Source organism: Mycteria americana, chromosome 17 (genome assembly GCF_035582795.1).
Source record: "Mycteria americana isolate JAX WOST 10 ecotype Jacksonville Zoo and Gardens chromosome 17, USCA_MyAme_1.0, whole genome shotgun sequence".
Classification (NCBI taxonomy): Eukaryota; Metazoa; Chordata; class Aves; order Ciconiiformes; family Ciconiidae; genus Mycteria; species Mycteria americana.
In genome coordinates, this window is record NC_134381.1 from 3483313 (window position 1) to 3505946 (window position 22634).

A 22634-nucleotide genomic window follows, 5' to 3' on the forward strand; every position below is an offset into this window, starting at 1 on the left:
CTCCATCTGTGCTGAGGTGGAAGCATGCAAGACCTGGCCTGACCAGTGCCGTGCTATAAACATATATATCTACACACACATTTATATTTATATATGTATGGTTTTTTAATATCTATCTATGTAGATAGTGACATTTGTTGTTTGTTTGTTTTGTTGTTTTTAGAGCTTTGGGAGCCCATACCGAACATCTGGGCACGTACCAGGTATAAGGGAAGAGACAAGTGCCTAAGGAAGGGATTCCCAAAGGGCAACTGGAGGAAATACTGTGGAGAAAGGTGCAACTTTTCCACTAACTATCCAACAGGACATAGCTGTTGGGTTCTGAATGGTTTCTATCATACTTATTCCTTGAGTTGTAGCCTGCATGCTCTCTCCTCGAGGCTGGTCTTCTTAGAAGACTTTCTGGGTCAGCCTTTCTGTAGCAGAGGTAGTGGTGCCTCTGTTACACAGTACCCCAGTGATGAGAGCATCAGGAGCTCTTATCAGGGTGCATCACATTGGAAAGGAAGTGCCTGGTCCATGACACTTGCTGGTTGTAAGTGTGAGCATGTGGCTTGTTGACTTGCTATGGCAAAGGCTTGGATAGTTTCAGGCATGACCAGAGGTGGGTGTTTAGAGACATAGGAAAATTTTCCGGTGGAAATTTGGAGCCTTAAAGACTTGAGGTGCCCCCAAGGTTAGGGAGCAGCTGGCAGGGGGTTTGCAGCTTTGGGTGGAGATGCTCACCTCACCTCACCAGCAAGGGTCAGAGCAGGTATCCCTGAGCAAGTGGCTTCACCCATGTGCATTTCCGAGAGCTAGACTCATTCATTGAAAATTTTAGAAATGTCTCATTTTGTACATGGACGAAAATCCTCCCATCATCCCTGTGAGTGACTGAATGGACCCACCATGGGGCAAAGCTGCTAGTCTCCTCTTTCAAGAGGAAACCTCTCTCGTGTAGAGCAGGGGTAACTTGTTGCTTTGGGAGGCTCGGCTGTAAGCTTTTCTGAATGAATGCTAGCAGCTTCCCTCCACTGAGACAGACAGGCTTGTTTAGTCTGGCCTGTTTATGGAGTCTGGCATATGAGCATGGAAAGGAGCTGCAGGAGTGGCTCTGTGCTTTGGGAGCATCTACCTGTTGTGCAGACCAGCTTCTCACATTGCCTGTCCCCAGGGAAGGAGGAGAAGGATGTCCCGGGTGGTGGTGGGGAAGCTGGACCCCTCTGCAGGGATGAGAGCCCTGGTAGGGCTCTGGCTTCCCTGAGATCAGCATCACAGGAGGAAGAGCTCATGGTGGGCAGTGGGTGCTCTGGTCCTGCCTGCTCCCAGAGCTTGTGGGAATCATCAAGGAGTGGTCAAGTATCTGTATAAATATCTGAAGAGGCTGCATGTGCCTGTGCTGAGGACAGAGGGGCTGTGTAGCATGGCACTGGCAGCTGCCTAAAATCCAGCACCAGCCCTGAGGCCGTGTCTTGTGCTCCCCAGGGAGCCATAAGCAGAGCTGTCTGTAGAGATGCTCCTGATGCCCAGAAGAGCTGATGTCCTCAGGCTGGGCAGGTGGTTGTAAACCTCCCCCAGCAATTTCCCTTGCAAACCATTAGTATTTCAAAAGTATTGTATAAGCCAGAAACCTGCTTAATTTATAAGGCCACCCTGCTGAGTGACAGAGGGTGTGCCGGCTGATGAGCGCAGGGACAGCCAAAGGCAGAGGTGACAAACAGGGCGGTATCCGACCGCAGAGGCGTGGGAAGCCCTCTCCTGCCCGTGGGTGTGGGTCGGTGGTACCCACAGCCCCGCCTGGGACGTGGTGCGGGGTGAGAGGAGTTTCAGTTCTGTCCGTGCTGGAACAGAGGGCGCTGGAGCCCGACAAAAATCCCGAGGCTGCAGCGAGCGGCTGCCAGATCCCCCAGCTCCCGCTGCCACCTGCGCGAGGGCCGAGCGACCCCGTGGGATGGGGAACCCACGCGGTGCTGGTTTAGTGGCCGCTGTCCCACGGCTGCAGGGTGGCTTCTGCAGGATTAATCTGCTCGTTGGGATTTGTGACTGCAATGGGCAATTTTCCCCCTCGCAAAGGCTGGCTGTCATGGGTGATATCTGTCTCGGCAGTGTGGGGCCGGGCAGGGGAAGGAGCTGAGGCTGTAGGTGAATGGTTTTCCTCTGAGGCAGCTTCCCACTTTCTTCCCAGCAGCTCTGTGCGGTCTGAGGAGCCCAGACCCTCGCTGGGGTTTCTGTCCCTTGGCCACCAGCTCAGGTGCAGCGTGTGCTCCCGTCCCTCCGTGGAAACCCTTGCTCCATAGGGTTTCCAGCCTCCCTTCCTTGGCATCCTGAATTAGCTCTGAGCACCTGGTACTTCTTGCCAAAGGGAGAAGCATCGTAAAATGCTGATGATCTCTTGCTTTTGTATTTGGGATGGATGCTAGTTTGTAACTTCTTAACCCCCCTGTGCTGGCTCTATTACCTGAAGAAAGTGTCGGGTTGATGGTTGGACTAGATGATCTTAGACGTCTTTTCCAACCTTAATGATTCTATAAAATCTTCAGCTTGCTTATTTACCTCTTTAGTGCAGTAATCTTGGTCCAATGACTTTTTCCCCCCCTGTCCTGTGACCCTGGGGGTTCATTTTCAGGCTTTACCACATTTCTGTTTGGCTGCACACTGTCATCCACCCCTCCCCCCCTGCCATCTTTATGGGGGCTCTGACTCCTTTGCTCCCCCATCTGCAGCGAGCAGAAACATGGCCCCTGGTGTGCCCTGGGCTGCTGCTGCTCCTGGCAAGGACATGGCACTGCCAGGGGTGGGTCTTCCCAGGTGTCCCCCCACTATCGTGGTCTGTGGGCATCGACCCTGGGGCTGCAGGTGCCGGTGACAGGGGCTCGGAGGCTGTAGGCTTGTGACAAGGAAGAATCATAGCCCTGTTTAGCTCAGCATTTCTCAAGCCAAAGGTGTAGCAGCTTTCTCCTTCCCATTTATGAGGAGCAAGTCCCCATGGGTTTTGCTTTGTCCCCCATCCGTAGGTGTGACGGGTCTCCTGGGCAATGAGCTAATGTCCCGAGCGGTTTTGCTGGCTTGTAACCCAAATGTTCTCCCACCAGTGAGAGAGAGCAGGCCCCCTGCTCTTCCCCCTTCATGTAATGTTTGTGCAATGGGGATAAGTGATATGCTTAAAGGATTAACTCCTCCTTTTCCTTAGCCTCTCCTCACTTTACCGTGTAAGCCAACAGAGACAGTGCAATAGAGATTGCTGTATCATGTGTGTGACCACAAGAGATTAATTAAACAGTAAGCCCTAATTACTGAGGCTAAGGCTGACCGACTTACTGTGCCTTGTAAAATAGCTGAATACTTAATTTACACTAGAATGTGGACATAACTTTCACCATTAGCTGAATAAACAACGAGCACCCAAGCTAAACAGATTGGTTGCCTAATAGATGTACCATTATAAATGGAGCTATCTCCTGGTGCAGGCGTTTGGCCGCCCTCTGCCTTGCTCAGGCTGGCCAACAGATGCAAAAGAGCATTTTTTGTACAGGGGAGCTGCTTTGCAATGCACCAACCTGCCTTAAGCCTGGGGGATTCCCTGCCTGTCAATATTATTCAGCTTTCAGGCTGCTTATCAAAGTCGTTGTCATTTGCATTTCACTGCAGGTTGGAGAAAAATGTGGAAGATATTGAAAGGTGTAAAAGAAAACAAAACCCCAACTCCCAGTGCAAGGTGGTGGAAGTAGGGCATCTAGCTCCTATTTCTGCCTTCCAATATCTTCCTTAATAACAATAATAGATTCTGAGAAGTGAAAGTTAATCTGTAGCTCCAGAGCTTTTTATTGTATTTCTCCCTTTCTGTGTGCATTAACCTTTCAGATCTTAGAAGGCTGTGGAGTGTGCATTGCTTTTTTTAATTCCTATTATTCTTGCTTGCTGCATGGTTCCTGATCTGGTCCTAGACAGAGTAACAGCACATCCACCCATTAACTGTAGCTCATTGAGCACTTCATCAGACCTTCAGTCTATCTCTTAAATTTATGTATTAGGTGGATTGGAGGTCCCGAGTGGGTTTGAAGCTTCGCTGAGCTGAGCACTCTGCAGAGGAAAGAGCATCCCAGGATCATGGAGGTAATAACTGAAACAGGGAAAAGGTAAGCAAAGGATGTCTTGATGCCTGTCTCAAGATGGGGGAAATATAGTGATTTAAAGGCCTTAGGTGTGTCCATGTGCCCAGGATCATCGAGAGTGCTTGTAGCAAAGCCTTGGTGGACCCCATGTCTCCTGGCTCTGGTTCAGCACTTTGCCAGCAGACGACAGCACTCGGTGCACGTTGGCCGAAATACCTCCTGCAACTGCAGGGTTTTGGGAAGGGAGGCAAGTTACCACTGCACTGGCTTTGCTTCTGCCTGCGTATTTGATGTGTGGCTGAATGTATCTGCAATCTCATTCAGTTAAAATGAGTTAAACGTCCAACTTTTAAGACAACTCTGTCCACCTTTTCATATGCATTATCTCTTTTATTTTGTGCCATATGAACTGAAGACCTCATATAGGAAACTGATCCTTGTTTTCTGTCATCTGACCACATGTCACTAAACCCTATTCCTTTTCCTAGGTTAAAAGGACCAAAACCATCTTGAAACTGGGAAGACTTGGGATGTGCTGGTGAAAGGATTCAAAGATGCTTCGAGGAACATTTCCCTGCAAGAGTGTTCTGCAAGAGGACGTGATGTGTAAGGTGAGTGCCACTAACGTGGTTCTAGCTTTGCCAGGGTTTCCTAGGTCTGTATCGAAGGACGAAGGTGAACTCTCACTTATTGCAACTGCAGCACTTTAGATACTGTCATTACTTCATATTGCTTCTTTGCTCCATAGTGATGCATTCCGGGAGATAAGCTTGCACAGACAGCTGTTTCCAGCTATTCCAGAGCAAAGGATCTTTTTAGTACATGAAAATACTGTAGAGGTTATTTGTTCCCCCTACATGTCCTCCCTCAGACACTCCCTCCCTGCCAAATTTTTGCAGATGTTAGGTGCAGAAACACCCATGGAAGCTGCAGGTGTCCAGAAAGCAAACCATCTTCCTTAGTTTTAGAATACGAACTTTCACGGCAACAGCCATCCTACAACTGAGGAAGAAGAAGGCTTTGCAGTGTGTTACTCTCCTTGCGTAATATTGTTCTTCAGTCCCCAAGTTCTTCAAAACCTTAGAGGACCTTGGGAATCTGGGCCCTCCTACACCTGGTCATTGGGGTCTTCAACCCAAAACTTGGCAGCTGTAAACATGGAGCCATTTCCCTGTTTGTTCATTTCTCTGTATTTTCTCTCCTTATGCCTGAATAGTTTCTCTTGCCCATCACTGAGAAGATGACAAGCTCTTGGTCCTTGATCAATCTGTATTCAATAATAATGCTGAAAATAATCCCAGCAAAGTGTGATTCCTTTTGCAGTGTGATTTGACATGCACCTGACGTGCTGGGAGCTTTGCATAATATACAGCAGACGTCTGCAGGGGACAAGTACAGACACTGCTGGGTTTGTGTGGAAAGGAACCTGGGAGCAGGCTGTCTTCAACTTGTATTGACCTTTGAGCAAGTGACTGGTGAAATTCCCAAACTTCTCTGACTTTCCTTTGCCAACCCGTCTAGCTCCTGATCTGGACCAGTAGAGTCCTGGTGCTCTATCAGTTCTTATGATGCTTCTCACGCTTCTCGCTCTTGGATTTCAAGAGTGATGCTCATGCAGAGCTGAGCCCATACATTACTCTAGTTTGTCTAAAGTCAGATTTGAAAATGAGCTTTGACATTTACATGTTGAGAAGCATCTAGGCAGATTTTTCAGAAGAGCTTAAGCAAAGGACAGACCTGAATCTTAAGGAGGATTAGATGTCTAATAATTTTTGTACCACAGACAGATATGTACTGAAAGACAGGATAAGGCTCACCAAATCTCCCTCTCTGGTGATCAAGTCCTCAGCTGAATTGAGGTCCAAAGCAATGGAAGAGAAAGTGTGAACTTGTTGCCTTTCCCTGCTGGCTAGTCAGTCTTGGAGACCAATGATGTAGGAACAACCTTAGAAATGTCAAGGAGAATAAAAATATGAAGCCTGATATAAAAATAGTTAGTACTTTTTATCCATTATCTTATCACAGTTCCCCTGCCATGAGCACTGGGTGTGTGCAAGCAGGTTGCTTTTCCACAGAGCAAACACTGTTACGGTGTTGCTGGGGCTCGGATGTGGTGCAGTAACACTGTAAGTGGGACACTGGACACCAAACAGAAGGTTTCTTGTCTGTCTTCAACACGTGGACAGCCTTGCTTCACTGTGTCCCGTGATTTCAGTTACCCATTGCTGTGAATTTTCTAATGTGTTGTTATTCAGACTCTGGTCGTGCTTGTTGAAGTACTTTCTGAGCTGACTGCCTGGTTATTTAGATACCTGGGACATGAAGCAAAGACGCCAGCAGCCTTAATTCAGCTAACTTCTTTCACAGTCAAGGAACGGCTGCTGGGTTTCATGTCATGGTCCATCTACAAAGGAATTAAGTTCAAGAGAAACAGAATGAGTGCAACCGCTCTTGGTCTCCTGGGGTTCACTCAAGGTGAAGAGGTGATGTGGAGAAGGTGCTGAACTGGGACTCACAGTACCTGATTTCCCTCCCTGACCTGCTGTGTGGCCATAAGCACTGTGCCTCAGTTTCCCTTTCCTCCATTTTGACTGTTTAGACTAAGCTCTTGTAAATAGTAAGCTTGATCTGATCTCCTGGGCTGGAAGAGCTGTGTGGTGCTGTGGACTTGGGATGGTGCTAGCTTGGAGGTTTGTGCACCCCTTTGTGCAGAGACGAAATTGCTGTGCCAGCCAGGTACAACCCAGGGGCTTTGCCGTCAATACTCCCAGCCCAACCGATGAGGGTTGGGCCCAGCTCTCCGGGACAGGGTCTCTCTTGCTTTGCATTTGTACAGCAGCTAAGGGTAACTGGCCCCCGTGGTTTAGGACACCGTTTGTATTACAGATGATACCACAATCATGACACATGCATAAGAGGAGCTGTATCTTCGTGAGGCCTCTCTTTCCCTTTGTTCACTCTTTTATTCTTTTATTCTTGATAAAAAGTAACAGAGCACCTTTCTCACTGCCTTCCCCTCGCTGTCTTTTGCATAATGCCATTCTGCATCGTCTGGCAGACTCGAGCACAATCTTTAACAATTTTCTCTACCTGCATCACAGCAGGATTTTCCTCTAGCACAGCTGGTGCAAAGTGCGTGCATGCGAGTGAGGAGAGCAGAAATTGCTGGCCAGGAATGCCTCGGTAAGCTGCTTTTCTTGGCCTGGAGCTGTGGACCTTCCTGTGGGCTGGAAGGGGATGTGCAGTTTGTGTTGTTTATTTATTTTTTAAAAGAAATATGCTGTTGGGAGCTGCTCTGTTTGGCCATAGCCTGGGTCCATAGCTTCAAGACATATGGGATTGAAGTGGCTGCTTTGTTCCTCAATCTTGCAAATTTGGAGAGCAAATAACAGCCTACCTGCAGTTCTCCGACCCCTGAGCTCACCTGGACACAAGGTGTTCCAGGAAGCCTTGACCTTCTCTCTGAACCGCTCAAGGTGTAGGCCAGGACCCAGGGGAGTCGGAGCATGGTGGGAGTCTCTTCCTCTCTTAAAGGAAGAAATCTTTTACTTTGCTGCTGCTGCTTCTGCAAATGTGTCCCTCCTAATCTGCTCAGTGGGGGATGACAGCTGAGGGGATGCTGGGATCATATCCCTAAATTGTGGCATTGTCCCTTATATAGGACACCTGTGCTCATGTCTCTGGAGCACAGCAAGCTGGAAGTCCACTTCTTTGTGGTTCGTCCAGACCCCCCCCCCGCCCTGAGATGGATCCAGGCTGTCCCAGGAGTCCCCGTGAGCTGCTTTGCCACGGCAAATAAACAGTGCCACTGGTGCTTGCTGTGATCCAAGTGTCCCAGTCATCTGACATGCAAAGACCTGCGATGTTGTACCGTTTCCTCTGCCCTGTCTCAGCAAGGCAGGCTTTGCCTTTCCAGATGGAAGTGCTGCTCCATTAAGCCCAGTCACCTGCCTCAGGCTTGGTGCTTGGGATGGAGCTGAAAGTCCAGGGAAATGCTTGGTTGCCTGGCAAAGCTGCTCGGGGAGGAGGAAGGCTCCTTGCTGAAGCCAAGACCGCCAGTGTTGGAGAGTAGTGTGATTTGCTCACCTCTGTCTTCGGGGCTTATGAGGAGGAGTTACTCATGACCAAATCCATTTTTAGAATTTGCCATGAAATGCTCTTTGCCCTCCTGTAGTGGTAGATTATAGATGTCTGACCTGCTTCAGTGCTCTAAATTTTTTGCCTTCTCTTAACTCCCCTGCTTTTTTCATAATCTTAAAAAGCCCAACTAAATCCTGATGCTTCCCCTCTCAAAGCTAAATAATCCTTGCAATTGCAACCTCTTTCTCGTCTTTAAGGCTTTCAGTGCTTAAGATCTGTGTGATCTTCCCTATGGTGTGTGTGGGAAAAAAAAAAAGCTCTGAGCATGCAGATTGAGAAAAGGGCAAACTGTGGTTTAATAGAACATCCCCACAACATGCTCGCATCGTTTTCTCGCCGTCACAAACACCCCCACCACCCCGTCTGCTGACTTTACTGCAGTGCCGTGGTAGGGAGTTCATTCCTGGGAGAGGCAGGGTGGTTTGGTGGCTCTGGGAGGAGAGAAGGGGAGGTGGGGGTCAGAGTTTTACCTGATTCTGAACACCACCTGCAAAAGGCAGCACTTTTTTTTGACTTTTCAGAGCTGTCATGTTGTTCATCCATCCCCCCCATCTTGTAAGCATGGGAGGATGCAGACATGAAGATTTGTGGAAACCAATGTATTTCTTTCTTCCAGGTGCTGATATCCATCAGGAGAGGTGGGGGTTATTGAAAATGGCATTTCCCCTTCTAGTGGCTACTGATGAAAAGAGTCAGATTTTTCCACTGAAAAACATAAGACCACAGAATATATTAGATTTAGTGACCAGAAGCAGAGAAGTGAAAAATTTAGACAACTAAATAAATCAACCGGGGGAAACTTGATTTTCAGATGAAAAGATAAATTCATTATAGAAAAAATGCAGTGAGGATTAAAATGAAAATGTTTTTAGGGGAAACTTTAAAGACAAAAGAGCATTCTCCTGCCCTGTTCAGCCCGTGAGCTGTGAGCTCCCTGCACCCTCCTTCTCCCTCCATAAGATACGGAAACTTTCCCTGATGACCCAGTTGTGTGGGTCAGCTCGGCAGTGCTCGGGGGTGAAGACTCATAGGAGGAAACACTCTTATTTTAATCTCTGCCCAGGGTCTGTTTGAGTGTAACAGGGATCCTGAGCCAGTGGGAGCTGGAGCAATCTGGTGGCAGCCAAAGCGTGAGGTCTCATTTCCCAAAGACTTCAGCTTCCTTCTCCAGGCAAAGTTTTTCCCAAAGACTCCAGCATTCAGTTTAATCTGCAAATTATCCATAACTAGGGTTGGGGGAAAGTCCTCTTTTATCGCATTCCCAGCCCTTGCATGGGAAGGCAACCTACAGATTGGAGCTTCTTCTTGCTGACCTGGTCCCCAGGGCTTGCAGAAACCAGGTGGCTGTGGCCATGTCAGGGTGGCTGGTGGCTGTTGCTGTGTCTGACCCTCAAGGCAGCAGGATGTGATGCAAGTTCTTCCCTTGCTGCTTCCCTCTATGGCTACTTGAGTTAGTGCTGCTCCTGGCTTACCTTGGTAGCCAGTGCTGCCTTCAAGGGTATCTTCTGGCTGTGCTGCAGCGTGAGAAAGCCCTTCAGATACCAAAGCCCTGGGTAAGAAGCTGTTTTTTTCTGGAGAGTCACCCTTTGGATATTGCCAGCCCTTATTTGTGCCATTTCCGGACGTTGCCAGCCCTCTTGCTGTCTCCTGAAGCCAGCAGATGTTATTGCTACAGATTTGCCTAGTTGGTGGGTTGGTTTTGAACTGAGACAGCTTGGATGACTAAGGCAAAAAACACACTAGCAGCAGAGTCCGGGGTTTTCTTACTGTGGGGGAAGTGAAAATGTTCCCCTGTTGACAGCCCTGACTTCTCTGGAGGGCCTCTTCTAAAAGTTAATAGTTTGTACCCCAGACTTAGCATAAACGCAAAAGCATATCCTCACCAGCTACTGCAGTGACTGTTGACGTGAGGTGCTCCAGGAACAAGGAGGAGTTAGCTTTCTGACTTGTGGTGGATGGGAGCAACAGAGGGTATTGGAATAAACAGGATTAAAGGATTTCATCCATAAATACGGGATTAAAGGTATCCAGTGCTCTGCAGGAGTCATTCAAACCAAGGAGAAACAAAGTAAGTTGCCCAGAAGGGCGCAGCTCTCTCTTTCAAACCAGCCTGTGCACACACAGCCCTGCACCACCTTGTCCGTGTGTGCTGCTGTTGCGTCCCCCCCTTCCACCCGCATCTGTCCCTGCCACGGCGGTGCCCACGGGCCCCATGGTCCCAGGGGCTGGGTCTGAAATGAGCACCCCCCTTGCCCCGCACCCCCCGTCCCCTCCTTGCTCCCCATTTCACACTGCGCCCCCCCACTGCCCCCCTCCCCCTTCCCGGGGCTCCCGATGGCACAGCCAGGGGTGACGGGAGCTCCGATGCCCAGCGCTGCCCGCGCCCCCGGAGCCCCCCGCCGCGGCTGGGGGCACCCATGGGCGCACCAGCTGGGCAATGCACATCTGGGCAGCGCACATCTGGGCAGCGGTGCGCAGGCGCGGGAGCCGCCTCGCCTGTTCCCCCCCATGTCCCCGACCCCCCCTCAGCCGGCGGCACCCCCCGGCCGGGGCTTTGCGCGCCCGCGGAGCCCGGCGGGGGGAGGCTCGGTCCCTCCTTCCCTGCGGCCCCGGGGAGTGGCCGCGGCTCCGCCGTATTTATCGGGCTGGGCGGCGGCGGCCGGGCCGGGCCGGGCCGGCTCCATCCTTCCCTCCCTCCCTGCCTCCATCCCCGCCCGCCTCCCGGTGCCGGTGACTGGAGCGGGCGGAGCCGCGGCGGCCGATTGGCTCCGGGCATCACATGCGGCGGGGCCGGGCCGGAGCCGGAGCCGGGGCCGGGCTGGGCTGGGCACGGCGGAGAGCTCCCGCGGCGGGCACGGCAGCAGCGCAGCCCCTTCCCAGCCCAGCGCCCCGCCGGCCACCGCGGAAGGGACCGCGCCCGCCCCGGCCGCCCCCCGCCCCGGCCATGAGGGCGGGCCGGAGAGACAGCACCTGTGCGGGGAGGTGAGCGGAGCCCCGGCGCCTTCCTCCTACCCCCGGGCAGCCACAGCGGCGGGGAAGAGGAGGGGGTGGAGGCAGGGAAAGGGAGATATATATATATTTTTTAAAATATATCTATATATTTTGCTGCGATCAATCCCGCTCCCGCAACTGAAGCCCCCGGAGGGAGAAGTGCTGCGCGCTGTGATGCGTCTTCCTCTCGCCTCGGCTGCCAGTTTGGATTGTAGCGCCCGGCTCCGTGCACTGAGAGAATGGCTCGGTTTGGGGATGATCTGCCAACCCGCTATGGAGGTGGAGGGCCGGCCGGGGCTGGAAGAGGGAGCAGCCGGCAAGGTGGCCCCCAGGCCGGCCAAAGGATGTATAAGCAGTCGATGGCTCAGAGGGCCAGGACTATGGCTCTCTACAACCCCATCCCTGTCAAACAGAACTGCTTCACAGTCAACAGATCCCTCTTCATCTTCAGTGAAGATAATGTTATACGGAAATACGCCAAGAGAATAACAGAATGGCCATATCCTTTCAGGGAGGGTGTGTGGGGAAGGTGGGGAGGGGGAGAGGGAGACTGGGGGAAAAGAGACCCCCCGGTCGGCTAAGGATGAGTGTCTGGTGCTAATGTAAACGTGCATGTGTGATCCAGTGTGGGTAATGGGAGTGTGTGACTTGGATCTGTGTGTCCGACATAATGTATGGCTGGGTAGCTGGTTATCATAGAAAATTGCTTCTGTGAGAACGGCGGAGTGTGCTTTTGACTATGCCGGTGTGTGTGTGTGTGTGTGTGTGTAAGACGTACGTGCATTTTGGTGTGTGTTTAGGTGTGAGATAGACCGTTGATTTACGTTTCCTACCATTTAAGCCAAATTCAAAGGATTCTTTGAGATTCATGCTAATGAACCCTGATTCTTATTTTCATCTCAGAGCCTTTCAACTCTTCTTTCTCACTCTGAATAGAAGAAGGAACGTGGGATAAAAATGGTGACACCTTAGCATTAAAGCTGCATTGATAGTAGGGACGCTGATAGCCAGGGTACCTTGCGAATCCCATTAATACAATCATTACAGCTATGTTTTTAGTACATCACCTCCTGAATCTATTAGAATCAACATGAATCTTGTCACTTTGATTAGGTGCATAGCCTAAGCTTAGGCTGTATTAAAAAAAAAAAAGAAAAATAAAACCGAAAAGCTTTGTGGCAGAAGGAGGTAGTAAGTGGAAGGATCATCTGCTGTATTGTGAAAGGGCAGATGCTTTCTGTCTCAGTACCAGCTCCCAGGCCAAGTGAGCTGCAGAGATCTTCCTCAGAAGGGGGCTTTGCTGGTAATGATGCACACAGTGGGGTTGTAAGCCATGAGAAAAGGGAAGCAGACTATTTGAGGTTACCAGGGAGTAGATATAGTGTGTATGTGTGTGCGCGCGTGTGTGTACAGGAGTGCATTACACTGGTGATCTCAAGGGAGCTGGTTGTTTTCTTTTCATTTGATATCACATGCCTATTAATCCTCAGCTAACAGCAGCAAGGCCTCCTGCCAGCTTCCTAGCAACACTTTCAGTTGCCACAGAGGCCAGCTCCCCTTCAGGCTTGCCCAGTTTTTCACTTCCTGAAGGGCTAACAGGAAAAAAACATACCAGTAGAGTGAATGCACTTCCCTTCCCCCTGAACACACACACGTATCGATCTTTCTGCCCGTATTATAAAATCACAGGGATTGCTGTACTTCCTCATCCATTTCTCCTTCCTGCATTCAAGTCGGAATAAACAAGCTCCAAAGCTCCGGCGGCAGTCAGAGCATCACATTTCCCGCAAGGCTAGACGCAGTCTAGCCCTCTCCTGTCTCTTGGGCGACTCGTCTGCACCTTCATCGTGTGGGGACGTGTGGGGAGGGGACCCACAGCGCTGCGGTGTCCGCGGGTTCAGCAGAGCCACCCGCCTTTCCCCCACGCCGGAGCTGCGGGGTGAGGTGCGGGCGAGGTGCGGGCGAGGCCCCGGCGCGGAGCCGGCGGTGCCGCCCGGGCGGGCGGGGCAGGACGCTGTCCGCGGTGCTGAGCGGAGCTGTCCGCGGTGCTGAGCGGAGCTGTCCGCGGTGCTGAGCGGACCCGTCCGCGGTGCTGAGCGGAGCTGTCCGCGGTGCTGAGCGGAGCTGTCGCCTGCCCTGGGGCCCCGATGCCGCCCGCGGCGCGGCTCCGCCCTGGGAGAGCAGGGGCTCGGCACGGCTCAGGGCTAGAGACGACGGCGAAAGGCAAGGGGGCACCTAGAGTCGGGTTTGCCTTCTTTCCCGTGAGATCTCTTCCCTCGTACATCCCGATAGGGCGCTGACGATTTTATGCTCGCCAGGAGCGGGCATTGCAATCTAGCAGTAATTCGTGTTTTGTGTAGACACTCTAAATCAAACTTCTCTAGCCCATCACTTATTTACACTATGCGCTAAATGACAGGGAATTTCTGAAGAACAATTCAGCAGATGCCATTCAGCTGTATAATCTATTTGGGGGCAGTTTAGCTTATCAATCTAATTTAAAAATAATAATTATTAATAGCTTTTTGTTTCCTTTGAACCTTTTGCTTTCTTGCTCCCAAATTCCTTGAGCAGCTCAGATTCCGTGTAAGTCACCAACTCTCTCAAAGAAGAGAGCCAATTTCCTACTTTTCTTCCAAAGGCACCCCAGAAAAAACTGAGGAAGTCAAGGAGACTAAATGTCTTCAAAAAAGATGAGAGATCTTAGAATGCTCAACTAACGTAGCTGTTTAGGTAGAAATGGGATTTGGATGAGGTTCTCCTTGTGTTGTCTAGTGTCTTCTTTAACTTCTGGTCCCCACTCCCTTTGAATACATGATTTTAGCTACAATCATAGCCAATTGTATTGTGCTGGCTCTGGAACAACATTTGCCGGATGGAGACAAGACACCTATGTCAGAGAGATTGGTGAGTTGTATTCATTTATTTACATTTTTTGTTTCTGGTCTAATACAAAAAGCAGTCAGTCACCCAGTGCAGGTGCTTGTGAAGATCCACATGTAAACAAAGGGGCATTGATCTGACAATCAGAAAAAATAAGTCAGTGACAACAAGTATAACTCTAACCTCCTGATCCCATCTTCACAAGAATGCTTCATCACTCTAGCCAGCCCTGGCCAATTGCAGGAGAAGAGATGGACCTTACAATATGATCAGAAGAGCAGAAAACTTAGGTTGTCTATAAACCAAGACAGGAAGGGACTGCCAAATGCTCAGAATTATCTGTAGAATCAAATGAACTTCTGTGATATTTTCCCAGGAAGTGGTAGAACAGAGTAACCTTTTAGGTTTGTATGTCTTTCAACTATCTTCCTGCTACAGCATATATCAAGGACCCTACAAAGCAAACTTTGGGTTTAGATGATTACACTTTCCTTCCAAAAAAAGAAACCAAGTTACAGAGGAAAATAATTTACCCGCAGGCTTTATGGTAATGAGCCCAATTACCTTATTTCAAAAGAAAATATAAGAATAGCTTCAAAATCATTCTTCCATTTATCATCGCTGTAGGAAAAATGGGTAATATTTGGTTTGATTTTTCTCCTGCTGTTAATGATTTGGAACATCTTTCGTGCCTAAATGCATTAATCCTGGTGCATGTTCAAAGGATGAATAAATATGGATCCGTGTGTGTTTTACATGTAGATATTAAGTTATGCAAACAAAGATAATATTAGGCTTGCTGCCAAAAGCTAGAGCCTCTGAACGCTAGTTGCTACAGTTTCCAAGGTTGGTCCAAACCAGTGGGCAACTCTCACAATCTCATTCTTCAGAAACAGGAAAAAGTGTGTAAGTGATAGATCTAGAAAGAGCTTCAGGGTCAGCTAGTCGATACTGCCTGTTTGGAAATGCATCCGCTGATGCTGGCTGCCCACTTACATTGTGTTTTCTTAGTCTCTTTCTCTTTGAATTATTTCTACTTAAGAAGAGATGAGGAAAAAATTTAAGAACATGCATGTATGTTGATCTTTCTGTCATTAAACATCTTTGTATGATTTGGGATCGGCTAGCAAGGCAAGCCTGGATTTGTGAGCAAAGCACAGGTTGAGACCCAGGGTAATGATCGAGCTGGGGAAATGCCTTCCATAGTTATGAACATACTGACTATCGAAGGGGAAAAGTAGTTTTGTGGATGTATTGGCTTAGTAACCATTTGGCGATGTTATTTTAAGAAGCAGTAGGTATGGTTAGTACATTGTTTCTATGTTCCTCTATATCCCTAGATTTGTAAGGGGATCCTAGAGGCTTTTCATTGGTCCTTTTCCCCAGTGTATTAATTCCTTTTTATAGCACCCACTACTGCACACAGACCTTCACCTCCTGCCCAAATCATTCCAAAGGGGGGCACTGGCATTACCACCGAATAGTGTAAGATAACTGAATGAGTTAAATGCACAGTCTCCACCTTGTTGGCTCTGCTTTGGTGATGAAGGAACAATTAACCCCTGTTTTTTGTCCCAAACACCGTTGTGCAGCGTTGTCTTTGATGCGGATATTCTGAAGCCATTTTGGCTAGAGCACATTTGTAACTCTGAAGTATAAAGGGGTTTATCATAGAATAACACTGAGAATCTTTACAAGTCATAAAATATTTTCTGTTTTCAACATATGCTTGAAAAATTAAGCATTGTGAATAAGAAAAGTTGTCTTCTGGTTTTCAAAGTGAAACCTCCTTAGAATGCTCCTGCTGCTTCCACAAACTGTAAGTTGTTTCACTGAAAACGTTATGAATCCATGCTAAACCAGAGTGGGGGAACATTCCCATACATTTATGGGTTTGTTGAGCCAAATTGTGAGTCCATGCAGAACAGCAGGTGTTTTGTTACTGTCTTTGGCAGGAATGGAATTGGCCTTTTTTGGTTAATGATTTATGGCTATACCTTTCCTTCTCCTGAGTTCATTAATATCTCCAAATTGGAGTGAGGGCTCATCACTGAAGAGTTAACCAGATCTTAAGGATATGAGACGCACACCACAAGCCTTTTATGACTGGGAGATGTAGGCAGAGTTGTTGAAGGAAAAACAAAGCTGCCTGGATCGTTTGTGCCACAGATACAAAGACAAAAAATCTTAAGATTGTCTGTTTGTTAAAGCTGAGAAAAAGAGGGAGGAGTCCATATGAACATTTTCATGATTTTTCTCTTCTGGTCAAGATTTTCCTCTATGTATCTCCCCAGAGACCCAAGATACAAACCGGTAGTGCAATCTCACTTGGCTGTTTTCTGCACTCATGTTACTTGTCAAGCAGGGTTAATTAAGCACATGGGAAGAGCAAGTGATGCCTCAGTATATGCAATATTTCAAGAACTGGAATGGCTGAATTTTATAAGTAAGCTTTCTCTGTCCATTTTCTGTATGTAGTTTGTAGCACAGAAAAGCATTAGTTGGCTCTAGGATGGAAATTCTGGTCAAAACCAGGGCTCTGAAAACACACCAGTCTGGTGGGAAAAGCATTTAGTGGTGAAGTGGAGCATTGGCTTCAAGTCCTTGCTCTTCAGGCAAGAGAAACAAGCTTCCACTAGCAGGAGAATGACCTACCCCCTAGGCTCTTGCCTGCTCTGAGCTGGGGGTCTCGCATGCTTTGGCTCTGGAAGTGTTTACTTCACGTCAGTAATTATCCACTGGAACAAAGATGCTATAAACTTGCTACTGTCCATCTCAGCTGAGTGTCTTAGCCAATAGGTTGTAGAGTCAGCCTCTCTCTGTTCCAATAAATATTGCATTGTTTGTACACACTGGAGTGATGCCAACTGAAAAGATGCTGAGGGAGTTGTACTGAGTGGCCCAGAGCCTGGTGGCGAGAGCTCCAAACGTGGGAATGTGAGCTTCACATCTGAGCCCTGAAGGGCCTTGCGGGTGGATGCCTTGCTCATGATGCTCTTGGCTGTCCAGGCTGAGGCATGCTCATTGTCTCCCTGTCTCCTTCCTAATTTCTCAGTTTTTCATGAGAAGCTTCAGTAGACCATGGATTTGTCCCAGCCTGACAGAGAGATGATATCAGAACATGCAGGGCAGGAAATCTATTTTCTGCCCTGCTCTGGGGCACACCCTGTTTGAAAACCCCAGGGGGTCTGTAGGATGATCATCTGCATGTCACTGTGGGGCACTGAGTGTTCGGCTCCCCTGGGTGGTTTTGATGTGAGGGCAGAATATAACTGTTTTCTCAGATACTCAGCATGACAGCTCTTGTACTTTACTAATGGATTTAATTCTTTATCCTATCCACAGGCACTTCATGCAATCATATGTGAGCTGTTCATATTAACCTTTGCATGAACGAAGCCTTACACACCCAAACCTATGAAGGCTGTCAGATCCAAAGGCCAAGGAAAGACACTAGGGCATGGACTAGGAATAGTAATGAATTTCCAGACTCAGAAGTTGTTTCTGATCTGAAACATATTGATTAAATGTGTGTTTGGCCCAGTCTCAAGCTTTGCTGTGTCCACAGCAAACAACCTGCTGGCACAGCTCTGGCTGCTGCCCAAATTCTCCACCCTCCTTCCAGGCATGCACACTGATACTCATTATCACCTGCTTTCCCACTCTTGAACCCAAGCAGCAACACAGCCTCCTGTCTGAAGGGGGCTGCAGGATGTCCTGGCAGCCGGATTTCTGAGCTTAGGGCAGTGCCATTTCAGTGCTGCACAGGGCATGTCACCCATGTCCTTGCCCTCGAGCTCTTTCCATTCCACACAGACATACAAATCCTTTTTTTCAGCAGCAGGCCCCCCTACCTAATGGTGCATAAATTTTATTTTTCATCCTGTTGTTACTGCCCTGATTCTTAGGCTAAATTAGTGTAAATTTAGACAGGCTTTAGAAAAGACCCTCTTTCTATCCCCTCTTATTTCCCCAGCTACTCACTGCCAACCCTATAGATGACAGTTTTTCTTTGTAATAAATACCCAAGCCCATCTGTGAGCTTTTCTGCTTCCCTAGAAGCTGACAAGAACTTCTTTGACCCACTTCCTAAGAGCTCTGTGTAGTCCTAGCTTTGGCAAGAGCATATTCTATCAAACCCTTGAGTACCTGAAGCCTGGCTCTTTAAAGCTGGGAGCTGTAATCGCAAGGCACCTGACCTAGATTGAGCAAACGACTGGTAGCAGAGTAGATACAAGGCTTCCAGGTAGTGAGGGAGTAATAAGGGGGAATGTATGTGGGTAATGGGTTTGGGTGGTTTTTTTTTTTGTTGTTGTTTTTGTGTGTGTATGTGTATGTGTGTATGTTAGAAGAGCTATTTTTAGAGGCATGCTAGTAGTTTCTGGAGGGAAATATAGGATGGGCTAGGAGGCCTTTGTTTGCAATGACTTTGTATACTTGTTGAACTAGAAGGGGTTGAAGAGCAGGCAGACTAGGCTGTTAGAGTGCTCCTGTGTGCATAAAGGAAAGCAGAGGAGCAGTGAGGTAACTTCTCCTGAAATCACATATGATGATTTCTGACCCCCTTCTTCCTTCCCTATTTTCTGTACTGGGTTGGAGTCCTGGGATGCTGCTAGCTCTTGCTGTGGAGAAACTGCTGGAAGAAAACTCTTATTATAGGATTTCTGTTGAAGGTCATAAAAGGTCTGATGTCCTTGCCTTGTTCCTGTTTCCCTGGGGGTAAATAGCACTAAGATAGGTAGCTGGATTTTCTCAGTCTGTCAGTGATAGCTTCTGTATTCTCTGAGCAGTGTCAGTAAGGCTCTGTGGAGGGGCAGGTGGCTTGGAGGTGCTGCCATTTGTGGAAACAGCTCCTTGGCTAGAGGAGAAGTCAGTTTTGAGTTTGTTTCCTCCCCCCCCCCTCCATTTCAGCAAAAGGCCTACAGTGTGAGCTCAACAGTCACCTGCTCTGTTTTACTGCCCAGCCAGTCAGTATGTGTGTGTGTGATCTGCAGGTGGCTGGTCATCTTGCCTGGCCACAGGGGAGTGGGAGGTGGAGTTGCTGGAGCTGTGAGGTTAGGAAAGGTGGAGGGGAGTAGAGATGATATAGGGTGAAAGAAGAAGTATATGGGGGAGCTGGGGTCACTGAGGTGTGTAGGGATATAGGGTGCTGCTTTGTAGGAAACAAAACTTTAATTCAGCCACTGATGAAAAAGCCTGTCCAGAAGTAGTAATTTCCAACAGCTTGGAGGCATCTTCAGTGATTAGTGCTTTGTGGTTGACTTGTTGATTTGGGTATACATCGATGTGCTAAGCGCGTAAGCCTCTTTGGGAGGGGTATGCTATTATATTGGTCTTCTAGGTGTGAAAAAGCTGGCTTTCTGTAACAGGTACTGTGCCTAAAGCACGGGTCTGTGTGCCAGTGCTGGGTCAGAGTTGAGCAAGAGTTGCCATGCTTGTAAAAGAAATTCTTGTATCAAAGCTACTTCTTTCTTTGTTCTGTGGCCACAAGACTTGACATTCATATTCTTTCTGTGTAAGAGAACTGAAATCACCTTTTGTCACTAACAGAACTGCAAAATGTAAACAACTGTGTATCAAACAGCAGCTCAACTCTTTGGCTCTGATGTCCAGCAATGCCGAAGCCACTGGAACAAAGATTTCTAATCTCTTAATTTGGGAGTTAGTTTCCTTTGGGTAGGGCTGCTTTATTTCCATTGACTTCAGCTGAAATCAGGGATCTAAGGCACATTTGGAAATTGGTTACAGGTGCCAAAGCTAATTAACATGTTCTTGAAATTGATGTCCATTGCTTTCACCTCTTGCTTTGTTCCCATTTCTTGCCCACATCTTCATTCCAAATGTGAATGCTTCCATTTGGCATTGAGTTTGTGTTGAAAGTCTTATTAATAAAGTATAATACTGAAGGATCTGGTGCCATAGATGAAAAAGATGGTTTAGTGAAACTGTGGAGACTAAGCTTGATTTTTCTCTCTAGTGAGCTAAGACATGAAGCTGTGATCCCATGGTATGCTTTAGTCTGCACCATGGGCCTGGGACACAAGCCTTACTGCTGCTGCTGTTACTGGAAGGGAATGGGGATTTCTTCCTGAATCAGATACATGGTCAAAAGAAAATAAATGAGACTGCAGCTGTGGAAACTGAGAAAATGGAGGAGAAAGAATGGAGGAAGAACTGATGGAATAGATGATAAATAAATAATTTCCTGCCAGTGTTTGCAAGCTTGCTGTGCTGTTACTCCCCAAGATATCTTCTTGGTTCAGTTTCCTGGATGAATTGTAAAACATATGTTTTCTTCCATGTCAATAACTACAGAAATATGTGATCTCCAGTTTAAATATACCCTTAGAGCAAAATTTCAGTATTAAAATTCCCTCCAGAATATTGAGTAAAGGTGGAAAGTGTGGGGTGAAACAGGCAAAATAAAAGCAAATAGAATTGCCAATCTGAAAAAACAAATTTACCTTCACAGAAATAATAATGAAATTCTTCTCTGTGCTTAGTTCCAGTAAACTCAAACCTTTTGGTTTCAACTCTGTTCAGAGAGCTGAAAAGGACATGAAGTTTGTCTACCTAGTTGTTTATACGACTCTTGCTATCAGTGCAGAAGCATAGATATCTCCTTGACACCTTTGATTTTTATTCTTTTTCAGGATGACACTGAGCCGTACTTTATTGGAATATTTTGTTTTGAAGCTGGTATAAAAATCATCGCTCTGGGGTTTGTTTTTCATAAAGGCTCTTACCTCCGAAATGGTTGGAACGTGATGGATTTTGTTGTTGTCCTCACAGGGTAAGTGACCTCCTCTTGCCCGAAGTTTAAGGGGGACCTTTGCTTTGATTTGTGTTGGTTTTTTAACTGTGGGTTGGGGTGGGCATGATTTTAGTGAAATAGTACTAAAAAACTGCATTTCTGACCTTACTGTCTTTAAATAATGGCTATTGCACTGAGTGAATCACTTTCAAAGCATTGTTTGAACCAACTAAAAAGAGGTTTTGAGGATATTTATTTGTATATATGCTGGCATGTATCTTATCCAGATGCTTACTGATGTTTCTCAGACTTTGCAGGTTCTAATTGCCACTAGGTACTTGAACCTGATTTAAATCAATCTTCTGATGTTACAAGATGACTTTAAAAATCAACATGGAGTGAACTAACAAATTAAATGCATCCCATTTTTAAGCTATTGCAACTCTGGAATCAGTGAAGTTTCTGCAGGAATGAATTTGGTCCTCTATAAAATAGCTTTTCCAAAAATAATTCAAAGAGTATGCTTGTCTTATAAAGGACAGAGCTGAAAATGTTACCTGTGCATTTTGTACTCTGGTTTGAAATGATATCACTAATTTCTTTCTTGGAAATGCTTACAATATTTTTATCTTATACGTTGCAACAGTTTCTGTATCTATTTATATAAATGTAGTGTAATACTAGTGAATAATGAAAACATAAACATTAAGTAACACTTATCGTCTACAAATTGTGCTTTAAAGCTCCGAAGGAAATGTTCCAAAGGTCTGCATGAGGTCCTGATCTTGCAGCCTTCATCTTGGAAGGATTTCAGTTAGTTTTTCCCCCAGAAGACTGCAGTCTGGCTCTTGTTATTAATATGCACTCATTCCACACACCTTCTCTACTACTGTGTGTGACGAACATATGCATTCTTTGGTCTGGTTAGTGGTGTAGAGTAGGATGCTGTTAGGAAAATGCTTGCATACATATACAAATGTATTCATTAGATACATTATCACTGTAATTCTATTTGCATTCAGTGTACCATGTGATACAGCAGTTGAGAGGCCAAAGGGAATTCTTTATGTATTGAGAGGAAGAAAATAAATATGCAGAGCTTGATTCTCCTGCTGCTGGGGCTGGGTATTTAATCAATAGAAACTTTAGTGGAGCCACAAGGAGAATCAGATTTACATACTTGGAAGCATAGGGGGTACCAGGATGAAAAGAGAATTAGCACAGATGCTACAATTATTCGCACCGATGGTATGTTCTGATTCCTAGTTAGCACTATGCCCTTTTGTGTGTTTAAGAAAAAAAATAAATATATAAACTCAAGGCCCTGATTCTGGAAAGGACTTTGGCATGTGGTTTAACTTATCATTCAGCAAAGCACTCAAGTACATGTTTGAATTCAGCTGACTCCAGTGGTTCTGTACTTATAGTTAAGGTTATACGTAAAAGCTTTCCTGAATTACAGCCATATTGCTATTTGTTTAGGCGTGGTTTAGATTTGTTTTTTCCATAAACACAGGCTAAGAATCAAAATAGATTTTTTTTTTTTTTTAAACTGCCTAGCTGTGACTGAGACATTCGAAGTTTTGTGACAGTATCTGAAACATCGTGTGTGTGTGCCGTGCTTGTGGAATCACAACTAAATGTGCGGTGCTACGGGCGTGACACCGGCATCTTACTGGTGCCAGTTTTATTGTGAGTGCTGTTTGCAGTGCCGTTTGATCTCTGAGCGTAATTGCAGAATATTGGCCTGATTAGACAGCTGTAATAAGGAA

At 47.2% G+C, this 22634-nt stretch overlaps 1 protein-coding gene across 1 annotated transcript in view; it reads left to right on the plus strand.

Annotated features, from left to right (window-relative positions):
- The first annotated feature begins 11464 nt into the window (after positions 1-11464).
- Positions 11465-22634, plus strand: part of CACNA1B (calcium voltage-gated channel subunit alpha1 B) — a 298439-nt gene continuing 287269 nt past the window's right edge. Inside the window, exons 1-3 of the mRNA XM_075519947.1 lie at positions 11465-11724; positions 14027-14132; positions 20762-20901. Of these exons, the coding sequence (XP_075376062.1) occupies positions 11465-11724; positions 14027-14132; positions 20762-20901 (506 nt within the window). The remainder of the gene's footprint in view (positions 11725-14026; positions 14133-20761; positions 20902-22634) is intronic.